Genomic DNA, 16,537 nt, shown 5'->3' with positions numbered 1-16,537 from the left:
ATGTTTTTTAAGTTTATATACTGATCTGCTCCCCAAAGGGAAGTTAAGAAAGCACACTCTAGTTAGTAGTTCAAACGCGTGCATACATATTAGTGAGTACAGGCCCCTGTAGCACACACACACACACACACACACACACACACACACACACACACACACACACACACACACACACACACACACACACACACACACACACACACACACACATAAGGGGGCCTGTAGGCATGTAATGGGAGGTAGAGTGGCAGGGTAGCTCCTTGATGGTGCACCCCTCATGAGCAACTTGTAAAGGGGACAGCGCCTTGCTCAAGGGCGCCTTGGCAGTGCTTGAGAGATGAGCTGACATCTCCCACTGTCAGTTCACACTCTGGGTGACTAGGCGGGGGCGGGAATCGAACCGCCAATCTTGGATCATAGGACGACCCGCTCTACCGCTGAGCCACTGCCTTAACCATTTGTGTGTTGAAGGCCACAGGGGCCTATTCCATCCTTGTCAAGGGGAGTGCTAACCTTCTCTCCTTTCATACAACATACAAAAATGACAATTTTTTCACCTGATCTGGGCTTTATAGATGGATTCCTTTTTAAAATGTCTTCGTTATTCAAACTAGGGACCTATTTCCTAGTAATTAAACTCAGTACCTCTCCTGCCAGTCAGTTAAAATGTGTTCTTTCTCTACCAATATGTTGCCCTCTTTCAAACTGTTCTCTTTTGAACTACATTTCCCAATTGTGAGTGTGTATGATGAGAAAGTAAGTCAACACCACCCTGCTGGAGCTAGCTGTAACACAAAACTCTCCTGCAGCTGCTCTTTGTAAGGCAACAAATTCTGGAAAATTCCAGACATGTGGAGACATATACAACATGTACTTTTGTCTACTCATTAACTTCTCATCTCAAATGATGTTCCTTAGTTTGTGTGGGTTGTTTTTAACAAACAGAAGAGGATAATTTGACATTATTCTAATACCTTTGTTTTATTACCTTTGTCATTTAAAAAGTGGTCAGTCTGATAAAAGCAGAATCATAGAATATCCGTCCATCTCAGAGCCATGCATTTAAATCTTTCCCCTGTGAAAGAGGACCACGTTGTTATGTCATATTATGAAGTGTCTCTAATGACACCAACACATGTCAAATATGTATTTCATCTCAAGTAATCCACCCTAATACTTAAAATCCACTGTCATACAACACAGAAACTGTTCATGATACAACAATATGTTTTAGATGTTTCCTCAACTAGCAATTACCACAGCTGCTGAGCTATTATTGTCTACTGTGAAAAGCCTACCTGCCCGGGCCTCTGATCTACCCTCACGTCCCAGCTGACAACAGAGAGAGGAAAACACTCACCTTCTTCAGTGGTGGGCTGGTCAGTGAGCAAACTGCTGCAGTGTTTGGTGAGAGGTGTAGAACGGCTGGGTGAGGAGGCAGGGACAAGGCTAAACGTATCAGCTTACCCATCTGCCCAGGATAATGGTCTCATCTTATATCATCTTGAATAATTCACCTGTGAATGAGCAATGTTTGTGTGTGTGTGTGTGTGTGTGTGTGTGTGTGTGTGTGTGTGTGTGTGTGTGTGTGTGTGTGTGTGTGTGTGTGTGTGTGTGTGTGTCATGATTAAGGAATAACAATAACATAGCATAACAGCTTTTTATTTCCCACTGACACAAAAAGAATACCAGTTCCTTTATCGTTTGATCCTTTAATGCTCAAGACTTTTTTAGAAATACAAAATCATCTTTGTTGGGTACGATGTTTCGTTGAAAAAGTCTGTGATTCTCTCATTTTAAATATAAAACTACAATGGCAGATGTACATGTATCATGTGTCATTGTGTTGATATGCTGTGCCTCTCTTTTCCCTCTCAAACAAATCTGCGGTGGCCAGTAAAGCACGATGCAGTAAATTTTCACTGAAAATAGAGTGAAAACAAAGACAGAGGGTGCGTTGGCCCCTGGGGACCACCAATGTCATTTGGCTCAGTAAAGCAGTCTGCTCCTACCTCTTACTAGATCGCTTCTCTACTTGTCACCAAACTCTCCTGGCATTCAACACCAATTTAAACCAGTATCATTCAAGAACAGGAGCAGCAGAATTTTCTCATTTCACGCTACCAGATAAGGAACATTGTCGTTGTATTGTTCAACATTTTAAAAGTCCCCATGAAGAAGCTTTGTGTTCACACAGCGTGTAGTCATGCTCCAGTAAAACTAGATTATATTAGTTTTAAAATGTGCCACCAAGGACACTGACTTTTAACTATGCTGAGGTGAAGGTCCTGTTTAAATGTGTTTGGTCAACCTTTAAAAAGAATGTGTTGATGCTTATTTGTCACAAGCAATTCACAGCAAGGCTGTTATGCCTCTCCATCTTTTAGTTAATGCTCTTAGCTTTTATTCTATGTCCTTTACCCTGAGCATCTGCCCCAGTTTCCCTCCTCTATGCTGCAGCTCTTTAAAGTCAGATTGCAAAATATCTATTCAAGAATTCAGTCATGTAGCCAGTCCTCACATGTTTTTTTTTCACAACCATAGTTGGAATGTGGGTGAGGAATGTTTGAAAATATTGAAAATGTTAGCATGCACAACACAGTGTTAATTTTTTGTGTCTGAGTAGGCATCCAAATGCTGGTCAGAAAGCACTGATGCAACAATCAGTGCTTTTGCATGTTTATTAAAATGTGTGTGCGTGTGTTTGTGTGTATGTGTGTGTGTGTGTGTGTGTGTGTGTGTGTGTGTGTGTGTGTGTGTGTGTGTGTGTGTGTGTGTGTGTGTGTGTGTGTGTGTGTGTGTGTGTGTGTGTGTGTGTGTGTGTGTGTCAGTGTGGTCGTTGGTCTAGCTGCTTGAAGGAGAGCAGTAGTGATGGAGCCTGAAAGCCCTGCAGCGCAGCTGTTCTCCTGATGCATCATCAACTTCACTGCTGAGCCCTCAACACACGCTCAGCCTTAACCCCTGCTTTGCACACTCCACTCTTCTCTCTGAATCTTTCTCTCTCTCTCTATCCCTCCTCATGCTGTCCTTCAGCTTACCTGAAGCTTTCAATTTGAATCTCTAGATCTCGTCTTCACGTGATTCCTTGATGCAGTTTGGCTTGTCTTGCCATCTCTCTTGGTCGTTTCCACTTCATCACATCCGTGCAGCCTCAGCCCAACACACACTACTACTTTAGTGTATGACTGAATACTATACCACTGATAAACACTCGTTTTATTTCTCATGTGGGACCTTTAAGTGAAAGGCAGCTCTCAGATAGAAGGGCAAACACGATGTCATCATGGTAACTGCAGAGCATTTTAAGGAAATTGAGTGATAAGAGCAGAGTGGTAGAGGTTCAAGCCTGGAGGAGTGACTGGCATTAAAATGATGCATCAAGATTCATGCATGTCTGTGCAGGATTCATTGCATATGAGCGTGAGACTACTCTTGATTTCATTTGCTTGTGCATGTGTGCACGTATGCTATCATGCCTGAGTGCATTTGCACAGATATAGGCCTGTATTTATACATGTGCATTCTGTATCAGCATTTGCTCACCCTCAAAAGTCCCATTAATCATTCGAGAGAATGCTGAGTACATATTTGTTTACCTGAGCACTATGTTATCAGAGTCACACACCCTCTCCGTGTTATATTAAGGCATAGATTTAATAGTGGATGCTTTGCTCCTCTTTTCCTGCCAGAGAGATTAAAAATAGAAACACTCATGCTCTCTGGATGTACTTTCCCTCCAGGAAGTGTACAGTTGTGGGTGTCTGACATTGGCTGTGTACCATCACGTGATAACTTCTTCCCAGGCTCCCATTGGCTGGCACCTGTGGGGCTCTGTGAAGAAAAGCTTTTCTGACAGGACGCAGGAGCCAGAGGAGTTGCTGGAAACTGGGAGGACAATGTCGGTGGAACCAGGAGAGAAGTGTGTAGAGGTGGGGGGCGTGGCGTCACGATGGCCCTGAGTGTGGAGGTACTGGGACGTGACGTCTTAGCCACAGCCAAGGGCAGGAATCCTCAGAGATGATCACATGTCTGAGGAGGTGCAGAGGAAAATGGGTGAAGTGTTTATAGTGACAACATTCAGACAGCACCTATCCCTTCACCTGACCCTCCATTGTTTATCTCACCGCCCTTAGAAACGTCCATGTTTGGTTTCCTTTGAACAGAGGACTATAGAATATACGTCTGAACTTCTGCAATTGAGAGGGATCAATCCTACTGTGCATTTATGAGAAGACAGTGTCCTCTGGTGTTTAATGTTAGGAATACAACTGGCTAGAAAGGATGAGCAGAATGGCCCAAACTTTTATCTCAGTGCCATGAAAACTGATTTACGTTAGTTTAACTAAGATAGTTAAGTCAAGGTTTGTTATCATATTTTTTTTACCGGATTACACACGAGAAATTGAAAAATGGCTCTGACACTGCCTGTGTCCTCCCTCTAATGGAAGATCCTGTACTGCACCACATCAGTAGATATACAGTAGACTGAGACAGATCTATCAAGGTCAAAGATATAAAAGCCTTTCAATATTTGTATAGCTCCACGTGTTATTGATCAGCCTCACAATGCTTGTTACATACAGCTAGTGACCAAAGGAAACAGACCAAATGCACTAACAAGGATCACCCTCAAGATGGCAGGCCAACTCTCTTCAGTGTCCCAAGAGAAAAGGCAGCTCTAGTTGATCTGCTTTAAGCTCTTCAGCTTTACCAAGTGACATTACCTGGTGTTCTTGTGTATTTGGCTCGTGGTGTGGAACAGAGGGTCTCCCAGCTCACAGATTCCAGTTTCTCATCAAAACTCATCAAACATTATGACGAATATAAACTATCAAGAGGGCATCACAGAGATAAGAGAACAGAGATTATATTTTTTAAAAACAGTACTGTACTTGTTCCTTTCTTTCCTTTGTCTCTCTCATGGAGTGTCAATTTTTTTTAAAATGACTTAATAGAAATTACATAAAGCTTTACAAATGCAGTTGCACAAAACTGTAAACAATATATAACACCACTACATCGTTTTGTAATGAATATAATGAAGATGTGATCAAAAGTTATAATGTAAATAGTGAAGTTATGTTAATCCATACTATGGGATATCATATTTTGTTCAACTTTGTCTTTTTATATCAGAATCCTTTGGACGTTTGTCCTTCTTTAATGAATGTTTAAAGCCACAGCTGTTGAGGAGATTAAATGGAGCAAAGATTCCAAAGTAAAGCTCTGGGAAACACATCTTTATAGTTCTGAGGTAGATTCTGTGCCATCTTGTCATGCATCATCTGCTCCATCATCCGAAGACAGAATTAAAGACAAACTTTCTTGGTTGCTCACGCACTGCTGTGAAACAGATCCGTATTTTAGATGAGGGAGAAGCCAAACAATAAAGATTTTAGTAAGCACTAAAGATACAAACTGCTGAGCAGCATCTGATGCTACAATCAAGATCCTGGATCTTAATCCAGATTAAATGGCAAATGTTGTAAATCTTTTGGAAATTGTCCAAGTTTAATATGTTTTAGTTCAATGACTATGTACAGTCCGTATATTGATTTGGGTGGGACTGTGATGCAGCAGGTAAGTGCTGCTGCACCGTGTTTGATTCTTTTCTGTGGAGTTTGTATTTGTGAATGCACGTGTCTGTGTGGGTTCTCTCCGGGTTAACTGAGTTTAGGTGAAGTGGTCACACCAAATTGACCGTAGTTGTGAGAGTGAGTGATCGTTTGTCTCTCAAGTGGCCCTGCACTGAGCTGGCATCTAATCCGGGGTGTACCCTGCCTTTCGTCTGTAGCCAGCTGGTATAGGCTCCAGCAGACCTGTGACCCACAAGGTGGAAAAAAAAATGAATTGATGGATGTATTTTGTTCAGTTGTACCTTTAAATGAATGTTTTACTGTCTCTTTAAGACAAACAGAGCTCTCTAATTCATTAAGGTTAATTTGCCAGTCAAGGCTTAAGCAGCCAAAGAGCCACACGGTTTTCTTATCGCAGTTCAAAGGACTGATTAAGAGAACTGGACTTGTTACACACCTGTCAGAAAATACCCAAAATCTATTAAATAAAATGTTTTGTTCGTCTTTTTTTTATATTTTGGCATCCTTTGAGTTCCATATACATACACAACTGGCTGGATTACTATGAAACTGGATGGAAGGACATGTGTCAAGGATTAATATTGTCCAAATATGGCGTGGCTGTAGATTAAGGGGTGGGTCCATAAATCTGTTTACTTCATTTAACATTGTAAAGATCCCAGCGGGCTCACAAATGGTACAATTGGGATTAGAGTTTACTTCAATTTTAAAGGCGTGTAGGTATGCACTCTATTGTCTGTACATCTTTTCTAATTGATGCTTAAATCCAGCGTCTTTATTTTCTGGGGGAAAAAAAGACATATTTCTTTAGTGCGCTCAACAAGGAAGAAACAAAGACCAATGAGCAATCAAGCACTAAATGATTAGTTTAGACATAAAGACAAAATGAATTAGGGCGAAATGCTCCAAACATAAGCCCCATCCCCCATTAATCTGATCCCTCCTAGTACTCGCACACACACACACACACACACACACACACACACACACACACACACACACACACACACACACACACACACACACACACACTCACACACATACACACACATACACACACACACACGCACACACACACACACACACACACACACGCACACACTAAGGCACATCTAAAGCTGTACTGTAACACACTTCCACCATCTCAGTCACACAGTAACCAATGACATTACAGCCACTGGATTTTAGCACCTCCCTTCCTCCTCAGTGTGTATGTGTGTGTGTGTGTGTGTGTGTGTGTGTGTGTGTGTGTGTGTGTGTGTGTGTGTGTGTGTGTGTGTGTGTGTGTGTGTGTGTGTGTGTGTGTGTGTGTGTGTGTGTGTGTGTGTGTGTGTGTGTTTGTCCTTGCACATCTATGTGTCTGTATGCTTGATAGGATAAATCCAACCTCTCCCCCACTCTCTTACTCTTTTCTCCGTCACACACAGATACAGGTGCTGCTGTCACACTCAACAATCACAAAACTCCAACTCAACAGACAACCTTGGTCGTTCCTCTTTTCTGGTGCTAAAGAATTCGACATTTAGTCTTCATGGAGGATTATCACAAACCTGACCAGCAGACAGTGCAGGCATTGAGGAACATTGCCAACCGCCTGCGCATCAACTCTATCAAAGCAACAACTGCAGCAGGCAGTGGGTGAGTCCCCTCTTCTGACTCTCAGAAATGAGCAAAAACACCTAAATGTGTTAAGACATGGATTGCAAATTAAGAAAGTTTGTATTAGATAAACTCCAACATCACTGAGCTACACGACGCGTGTGGAATCCATGGACTCCATCACAGATGCAAAGGCAGGGCAAAGGAACAGCTTGTTCTGCCTTTGTTCTCGTCTGGTCTACTGCAATATCCATAGCGGACATTTGACAATTTATGCTATTAGCATATTTTATTGATAAATAATTGAATGGATTAAAAATATCTGCATTCCACAATTTTCACCCCGTTTCACAGAATTATTTTTGTTATTAAAAGTATAATCCATTTTGCAGAAATTTTAGTTTATTTATTTTTTTCTTCTGAATCTGATAAATTGCAAATTTAGAAACAGTGATTGCAGCAAACATTAAAAAATGAACAACTTTTTTTTTCATATTATCAGGTTTTCACATTCTGTGTAATGAATGAATAAAAAGTACAATTAAATTTTATATTAATCAGTTAATGTTTAAGTTAAAATATAAAAGATAAATTAGATTCATGAAGTTGAAGAGGTATAAATAATATATAATATATAAGAAATTACATGCCCCAACGTGGTACAGCAGACACAATAGACTAGGTTGTGTAATGCTAGGGGGATTGTAGGTTGCGGACAGATTTGAGTTCTGGCTGCTGCAAGAGTGGTATTTAGAAGCGTTAATAATAAACTAAAACCCTGAACTGGATATCGTTCTGTCTGTCTCTCATGGCTATTTCAGATTTTTATTTTTATTGGCGCAATTTAAGACACTGAAATTGGGGATCAGGGATGAACCTTTTTTCATACAATGAAATATTCCATTCACATCATTGCACCAGAGTGCTTCAAATTATTCAGGCTCTTTGGATAAAACAGTAATAGGAGAGAAAAATGAACGGGTTGTTTAATGTAATTTCATTAAGATCCTTCTTTTTTTTTTTTTACAAAATTTTTTTTTACAAAAAAAACACATTTTAATTATATTATTGGATTTAGAATCAGTTCACTATCCAGTAATAATGCAGTCAAAGTCTTTTCAAATGTGTTCTATGATAAATGTGTTTAAACCCAATCTCACATTCCTGTCTGAACACGTCTCCTCTGTCGAGCAGATACCCAACATCATGCTGCAGTGTGGCAGAAATCATGTCGGTGCTTTTCTTCCACACCATGAAGTATCGCTATGACGACCCACGGAACTTCAACAATGATCGCATCATACTGTCCAAGGTGGGCTTCAGCCACTCTGTCCATAGTTTTATTAGTTCAGCTGGAGTCCGACGAAAACCATGATTTTGAGTTCCTTTCCTCTGACAGGGTCACGCCGCTCCGGCCCTGTACTCCATGTGGGTGGAAGCAGGATTCCTCAAGGAGAGTGAGCTGCTCAGTCTGTGCCACACTGACTCCACCCTGGAGGGACACCCGACTCCTGTAAGCGTCACACACACCAACCCTCACAAATATTTATTTTTATTTATTTAATATTGATTGTAATAAAACATCATTCTGTTTGCATTGTGTGCTTTTCAGAGGCAGCAGTTTGTGGATCTAGCCACTGGATCTTTGGGTCAGGGTCTTGGTGTGGCCTGTGGAATGGCTTACACTGGGAAGTACTTTGACAAATCCAGGTAATCTTTCATCCAAATGGGCACACAATAATTCAGAAAAGTGAAATTTTAACAGCGCAATGTGCATTTTTTTCTTTTTCCATGCATCTTATATTTCTTATACTCATTCTAAAGAGTGAGACTCACATTCATTTTACATACGTGACCAACATTCATAACATTATGATGTATTATGTATTTAGTGTTTTTAAAAAAAAAAAATCTTTAGGTCTGTAACATCATTCTCCTTTAAAGAGCTCAGTGATTAGCGTTTTCCAGATTCTGTGGGTGTGTTCTGTGGCTGTATGCTCTGCTGTCGCAATTCTTCTGCTCTAATAATCACAGACCCAGCCGTCGTATCTCAGTTATTTTTACCATCCAAGCAGAAGTATCTCAGAAATTCAAGCATTATTGTTTCATCTATATATTGATCATGAGGCTGTAGTTCATCACAAATTGATTTATTTTCATTTGTGATTAGCAAAAACAAACCTTTTGAAAGGTTCACCTAACACAAAGAGCATTTTTTAAATGAAACACATCCCGCTGTTATCTAATACAAAAACTTCACCACACCGTTTTCTGCTCTTAGTTATCGCGTCTTCTGTGTGATGGGTGATGGTGAGATGTCGGAGGGTTCTGTCTGGGAGGCAATGTCGTTTGCCTCCTACTATCAGCTAGACAACCTGGTGGCCATCATGGACATCAACCGTCTTGGTCAGACTGACCCTGCACCTCTGCAGCATCATGTGGAGAAATATCAGAAACGTTGTGAAGCTTTCGGGTAAGAGTGCCAAAAGAAAAAAATATATTATAAAAACATTAACATAAAATATTAATAAAATATTAATAATAAAGAGAAGCTGAGTCAGTGTACAGTTCTATGTGTCCTGGAGGTTTAAATAGTAGGTGTTGGTAAATAATGGAGTAATATTAACTACCTGATGTGTCGATAACTGTTTCATTTAGTGTCATGATGCATTTTAATGTGTCTGTATAGTTGGCATGCAATCATCGTGGATGGACATAGCGTTGAAGAGCTCTGTAAGGCTCTGAGCCATGCGCGTCATCAACCAACTGCTATCATTGCTAAAACCATCAAGGGCAAAGGCATTCCAGGTAACTGGTGGTCTCTCCATTCCTCATCTACAGATTCAGCTGACTGGTGCGACCCTTTGACGAAAGAATGTCCAAATCTATAAAAATGATGATTTCTTTGTGTTTCAGCTGCAGAAGATAAGTTGGGGTGGCATGCCAAACCGCTACCCAAAGACATGGCTGAGATGGTTATAAAGGACCTGCAGAGCCGCCTCATGAACAGCAGCAAACACCTGTACCCTCCTGCCCCAGTGGAGGACTCCCCACCGGTGAGCCTGAGGAACATAAGGATGCCGAGTGCACCCAGCTACAAGGCTGGAGACAAGGTTTGTCTGAATGCCAGCACAGACTTCATTCACATCATCACTACCCAGCAGACTACAGATGAAAGCTGCAGAAGGTTGCTAGCGAACTTTCTTTCTTTAAAGATTGCCACACGGAAAGCCTATGGGATGGCGTTGGCTAAGCTGGGCCGCTACAACGAACGTGTGGTGGCCCTTGATGGAGACACAAACAACCTCACCTACTCAGAGGTCTTCAAGAATGAGCATCCCAACCGCTATGTGGAGTGTTACATTGCTCAGCAGAACATGGTATGATCCCCTCACCATCAACAGATTACTACAGTTCATTTTTATAACACACTTGGGAAAATATATTTTGAGACATTTACAGTTTTTTTTAACAAAGACATATAATGTTTATAGCTGTAACTTTTTGAAAAAATAAGTTTGTCAAAAACACAAAACAAACCTCCATCGCTCGTAGTTTGAAGATTTAGCTGAGGAAATGGATTCTTTTAAGAATCTCACAGCTGCGTGTCTGATCCTGAGTCCTTTAATAATACATGACTGTCTGTATGTAATGTAAGGGTTTGGGGAAAAACACAAACCGTGACATTTCTTACAGCTGACATGGATGCAGTTGACTGACACTTAGACTCCTCTCTAGCAGCAGCTAACCCCAATGTAGGTCAGACATGTGTGTGACGTTAAGCAGTCATGACAAGTGTATTCAGAAGTAAAATATTAATCAACACAGTGGGTGGGACCATCTGGCTGAAAGCATGAGAAAAGTCAAAAGTTGAAGGGTGACATTTGTTTAGATCATAGAAAGTAGATAAAAATAATTTAATTTTAAATACTTAAATATTTTTACAGTGTGCCCTCGTTCCTCATGGTTAATGGGTTCCAGGAACCACACGCAATTAATCATTCTGCGATAGAGTGACAAACTTATCTTATTAATTATGGTATTTTAAACCTTTAAGGAACCCTCCCCATACTGATATTAAACCACTTTCTATCTGTATTACTTTTTCCCACACTCTGTTTAAAGCACTTTTGTATCTCACGGAAGTCCGAGACTCACAGAACTTCACGCACTTCCGGATGCCGTCAGCCAATAGAATACGCGTACAGTATCACGTGACTGCCTACTAAAAATCTGCGATGAGGTGAAGTCGCGTTGATGCTTGAATGCGCGAGGGTGCACTGTATCTAAAATATTGTGATTATTTGGGACCAATCATTAGTGATACATGTCTATGGGTTATATCATTTATACTCAAAAAACACATAAATTCTCTCCAGGTCAGTGTAGCCATGGGATGCGCTGCCCGTGAAAGGAACGTTGTGTTTGCCAGCACACTGGCTTCCTTTTTCACCCGTGCCTATGACCAGCTCCGCATGGCAGCCATCTCAGACAGCAACATCAACCTGTGTGGCTCCCACTGTGGGATGTCCACTGGTGAGTGAAGTGATGCTAATGAGCCACGCGACCCACAATACAGGATAACGTTTAAGAATTCACCTTTTACTCCCCTCATACTGCATTTCACTGAATCCCTTTTTCCTTAGACAGTGTTCACAGTTTCCCTTTTAACTTATAAAAGATTGACGTGAGTGTTTGTGAAGTTGTTGCAATCCTTACTTTCTTTCCCTCTAATTCTGTGTTTTCACTATGGTTTGACCCCTCTGACCTTATAGCCAGTCTTCACTTCCCCACCCCCTTTGTCCCCTCTTGTCTGCCCTGGATGCTGTCAGCAGGGAACCAGTTGTCCCTCTAGTGTGCAGGTACACTGCATGCAAATATGTCTGTGGATTTGCTTGCATCAGCTCACCTGACCCGACAATATGCTTTGAGGATTTTCTGAATGTCACATATAATCATCAGTGAATGTACATAATACAGGAGAGGAAGGACCCTCTCTGATGGGCCTAGAGGACATGGCTATGTTCAGGGCCCTTCCCACTGCAACCATTTTCTACCCCAGTGATGGGGTGTCTACAGAGAAGGCTGTAGAATTAGCTGCAACCACAAAGGTACAGTACGTAGAACTGAGAGGCGGGGATCTGGCTTCAGTGGAACATTTAGTTTTTGCAAGACAAGCACATTTGCTTTCTGCTGACAGTCACATTTCCCTTTACTAAGGGTGTTTGCTACATCCGGACCAGTCGCCAAGACAGCGCCATCATCTACAACAGCAACGAGGACTTCCATGTTGGTCAGGCTAAGGTGAGACAGCCTTTTGTCCTTGCATGGCTATTGAGATAGTGTGTTGTGGGAGAAACAACAGTGCTACACCATGAACACATCAATTACTCTCAACACTGTAACCTCAAGTAGAAGAAAACACATTTGCCTTTGCCAGGTGGTGTACCAGAGCAAAGACGACCAGGTGACTGTGGTCGCAGCTGGAGTCACGTTGCATGAGGCCCTGGCTGCAGCTGAGCATTTAAAAAAAGGTACAGTACATTCTACTCTGCTAAGGAGGAAGGAATGCAATGTTAATTTAAAAAGACCATGTTAAATTCACTAAGATAAAACCTATAGAAAAGGATGAATGGCACAAGAAAATGATTTTCAACATTCTTTCAAGACTTTCCCAGTTTACAGATGAATAGGTATTTAAAAAAAAACTATTCATCTGGTAGATACTTTTAATATTTTACCTTGTCATACAATGTGATGATTGCTTACAGATTAAAATCCAGATTTTTGAGGACATCCTGGCCTTACAGTTGTTGTTTTTTTCATGTAAACCCAGAACGAGTGGATATTTAGCTTCCTCTGTTAATCCTTGAGTTGCCAGCTACAGTCATCTGTCATACATAGACATGGTTATCCCTTGCCCTGATACGAATTATAACAGACTTCAACATCTGAGCGCACAGTCTATAAGGGGTCATGGTCTTTTTTTTTTTACCAGTCTTTGCCACAATAATGTCATAATCCTTACCCTCAGAACCATGCTGTCATTTGACAGCGTGTCATTCATAGTCTGCTGTAATTTCAAATGTCTGATTGCTCTATTGAATCTGCTGAATTTCCAGAACGCATCTATGTCAGGGTTATTGATCCCTTCACCATCAAACCACTGGATGTCAAAACCATCATCGATCACACGCGCGCCACTCGAGGACGAATCATCACTGTGGAGGACCACTACTGTGAAGGTGGGTTCCCTTTAAAGCTTTTCAGCTTCTGAATATTTTATGATACCAAGCCAGCAGTAACAAACCGCTCAGCACGACATGGATGGAGTCCTCCCATTGGTCCGTATCCTCTAGTTGTTTTCCAATGGTGTGTTCGGGTGTTTTCGTTCAGCAACAGCGATAAGATGCGGTGGCATTTGCTGATTGGCTGTGGGGTTTTGACTATTCTCTCTCATTGCAGGAGATATATTAGCATTGTGGTGCATTTTGTAAGAGGGAGAGCCAGAGAGGCGGAGTGCTGTCAGATTTCTTTAACTGAGCATGTGCCCATGAGGCTCTCTGTGACCTACATAACACAGACAGCCATGCCCTGTGCCTGCTAAGAGAAAGGAGAGCATGATGGCATGGACTTGACTAGACAAAGGATATTTGGCAATAATAGTCAGTCTGATGTTGGCGTGGTGACACAGACAACATATTTACATTTAGTTTTATGTTTTCATCTCCTCTATTTTTATGTATGTATGTATTTATTTGTGTAATATAATGGATCCTTTACTCAGGTATTCTCTGTGGAGTCTTTTGATAGAGACTTTTGATTCTAGTATATTTGTTTTCCATTTTACACTTTAGTCTAAAGTCCCAACGTGTATCTGAACTGAAGGATTTGTGCATTGAGAGGAACATTTAGTGACATCTGGCTGTGGGACTGCAGATTGCAACCAACTAAACACCAGTCTCTCCCTCCCCTATCCTGGCAACTATAACAAAAGGCCCAGAGTCGATGCATGGTTTGTCTGCTCTTGGCTACTCTAGAAACAAGGTGGACTGTGTACTCCCTCTGTAGATTTACAACCCTAATTCAAGATTAAAAAAACCCCCAACATAACCATTCAGAGATTATATGATGATGAAACGATGATTGCGAATATTATATTCTGACAATGAAGCCCCCTAATCACATGCTAGAACTGTCTTCTCCACAAAAGGCCTTGTTATAAAGCTGAAAAGGGAACTGTTATTTTATTTATTTATTTATTTTTTTGTCAGAGAGGTTCTGTCAGGACAGTGATGCAACATGAGGATCTTATGGATTATGATGTGTCATGAAACCATAAAAAGTAAAATATTAAGACAATGCGAAGGCATGCTGTATCATTTTTCCATATAATAAGACTTTAAGATGAATATATAGTGGAGTATTTTCAAGTGTGGAATTGCTGTTTTTGATTCCATTGAAGAATCTGCACACGTCCTCTCCATCCCCATCATCTTGTCCTCCACGTCTCTCATGGGCTCTTCTCCACAGGTGGGCTCGGGGAGGCAGTGTCCTCAGGTTTGGTAAATGAGTCCGGGTTCAATCTGCATCGCCTGGCTGTGTCTCACATTCCTCGCAGTGGGAAACCCCACGAGCTACTCAAGATTTACGGCATTGACCGTGACGCCATCGCCCAGGTTGTCCGCAAGATGCTCAGCAGCTCTACCAATGCCAAGTAACTGTTTCCCCTTCCCCTACCTGTCTGTCTGATCACCTTCCTGCAGGTGAAGATAAACAGTCAAGTATGTTTCGATTCACGTGGCACCCAGCTCTTTAAATTCCTTCACTGTGAATGCCCCTAAATATTAACTGATGTATTGTGATTTTGTGTCGTACACTTTGAAGTAGAGATCCACATTAACCTTTCTTTCATGCATCCATCACATCGCACACAAATGTACACATTTTCAAAGACACACATCCTCATAACAGAGCTCATCGTCCTGTGATTGAAGTAGCTGACTAAGACACTGGTGGATTCTCACCACACAGGACATATTTCATATGTTCAGAAGGAGTGATGTGTGAAACATTTTTCTATTCTAATGAAGCTCCCAGTCAATAAATTTAAAGTATGTGTTAATCGTGACAGTAGTGGCAGTCAGAAGCTGTTTTTTGTAGAAGGTAGTGCAGAAAAAAAAAATCCAAAACAAATGTAGGTTGGTCAGAAAGGGAAGTCACAGATCAAATCCTCAAACAATTCAAACATCTGACATCTAAAGGTTGTATCATTAATCCTCAGCGCTATATCTTTTGTATCCTTGATTTAAAATTTACCATCAGTCTAAGCACATCAGTGTTCATTTGTGTAGTTGTATAACTGTACAATTGCAAGATAGCAGCAATGTGACAATAATCATTGATGGGTCAGCAGTACCATGATTTACTGCATGAAGCCTGAGGGCCCTTCCAGTGCTGTGGAACAAAGAATAGTGCAGATTGTGACCATGGAGATAAACTTACATCGGACCTGTGAATCGAGATCACTCTCTTTGTTACTTGAAATTTTCTATGTATCTTACTTTCATGTAATTAAAGCCCTCTGCATTTGAATTTGAGTGTTTACAATGGTCTTTTTTTGCACGCACGCACACACACACACACACACACACACACACACACACACACACACACACACACACACACACACACACATGTGCGCGCGCACACACACAAATATGTATTTAAATGCATAAACAACACAACAACTTTGATTAATAGAACATGAATCACTCCTTTGCTTTAACAAATGTTTATTTTTTTTATTAAAATCAATGTAATAACTAGTGAATATGAAAATAGACTACAACTACAGATGTGATCAGAAAACATGCTTGTTTCCACAGAGATATATGTGGCTTTCTGGAGGACCTTTGCATCATCATGCATTACAAAACATCATAGATATATAGGATGTTCTGATAGACATCATTAATTAATCATAGATAGCTCTGATTAATGCATTTCAAAGCACTAATCAATCATAGATATCAGTGTCCTTGTTGTTCCTGTGAGAGCAGCAAGCGTGTTTCCACATCCACAAATCAGTCTCTGAACTGAAATATGTTATAAAACAAATGTTTGCATTGTGTATCCTTACGTTTTGTACAAACATGAGGGACACTATGGGACAGGTAATGGTTTAGGGTAGTCACAAAAATTACTAAACAATATCTTGAGTAAAACTGGAATTAATTCTTACCAGGGTGTGAATGTGGATCATAATTTGTAATTAGATTTCAGACTCTGGTGATTGCAGCTTACCAACATGATTTCTCACTGGGTGATTGCTAATAGTT

At 40.9% G+C, this 16,537-nt stretch overlaps 1 protein-coding gene and 1 non-coding gene across 2 annotated transcripts; one reads left to right on the top strand and one right to left on the bottom strand.

Annotated features, from left to right (window-relative positions):
* Window positions 1-409: 409 nt before the first annotated feature.
* Window positions 410-535, bottom strand: LOC137596042 (U6atac minor spliceosomal RNA). Its single transcript, XR_011035506.1, has one exon. It is a non-coding gene; the product is annotated as a U6atac minor spliceosomal RNA (small nuclear RNA).
* Window positions 536-6,948: 6,413 nt separating this feature from the next.
* Window positions 6,949-15,778, top strand: tkta (transketolase a). The gene is made up of 14 exons (XM_068316456.1): window positions 6,949-7,235; window positions 8,391-8,508; window positions 8,596-8,709; window positions 8,809-8,906; window positions 9,478-9,669; window positions 9,886-10,004; window positions 10,113-10,309; window positions 10,412-10,576; window positions 11,576-11,732; window positions 12,177-12,307; window positions 12,417-12,500; window positions 12,637-12,730; window positions 13,319-13,441; window positions 14,730-15,778. The coding sequence occupies exons 1-14, from the start codon at window positions 7,129-7,131 to the stop codon at window positions 14,915-14,917; spliced, it is 1,887 nt and encodes a 628-aa protein (XP_068172557.1). The 5' UTR covers window positions 6,949-7,128; the 3' UTR covers window positions 14,918-15,778.
* Window positions 15,779-16,537: the final 759 nt, after the last annotated feature.

This window comes from Antennarius striatus, chromosome 5, assembly GCF_040054535.1.
Source record: "Antennarius striatus isolate MH-2024 chromosome 5, ASM4005453v1, whole genome shotgun sequence".
Lineage (NCBI taxonomy): Eukaryota > Metazoa > Chordata > Actinopteri > Lophiiformes > Antennariidae > Antennarius > Antennarius striatus.
The sequence above is the reverse complement of the archived record's forward strand: the minus strand, read 5'-3'. Positions and strand labels throughout refer to the sequence as shown.

Excerpts from the sequence above, each read along its gene's own strand:
- tkta (XM_068316456.1), top strand. The coding sequence starts at position 7,129 with ATGGAGGATTATCACAAACCTGACCAGCAGACAGTGCAGGCATTGAGG. Across the intron at positions 8,907-9,477 it reads AAGTACTTTGACAAATCCAG|TTATCGCGTCTTCTGTGTGA; the intron begins GTAATCTTTCAT and ends TTCTGCTCTTAG. Across the intron at positions 12,501-12,636 it reads TCCATGTTGGTCAGGCTAAG|GTGGTGTACCAGAGCAAAGA; the intron begins GTGAGACAGCCT and ends TGCCTTTGCCAG.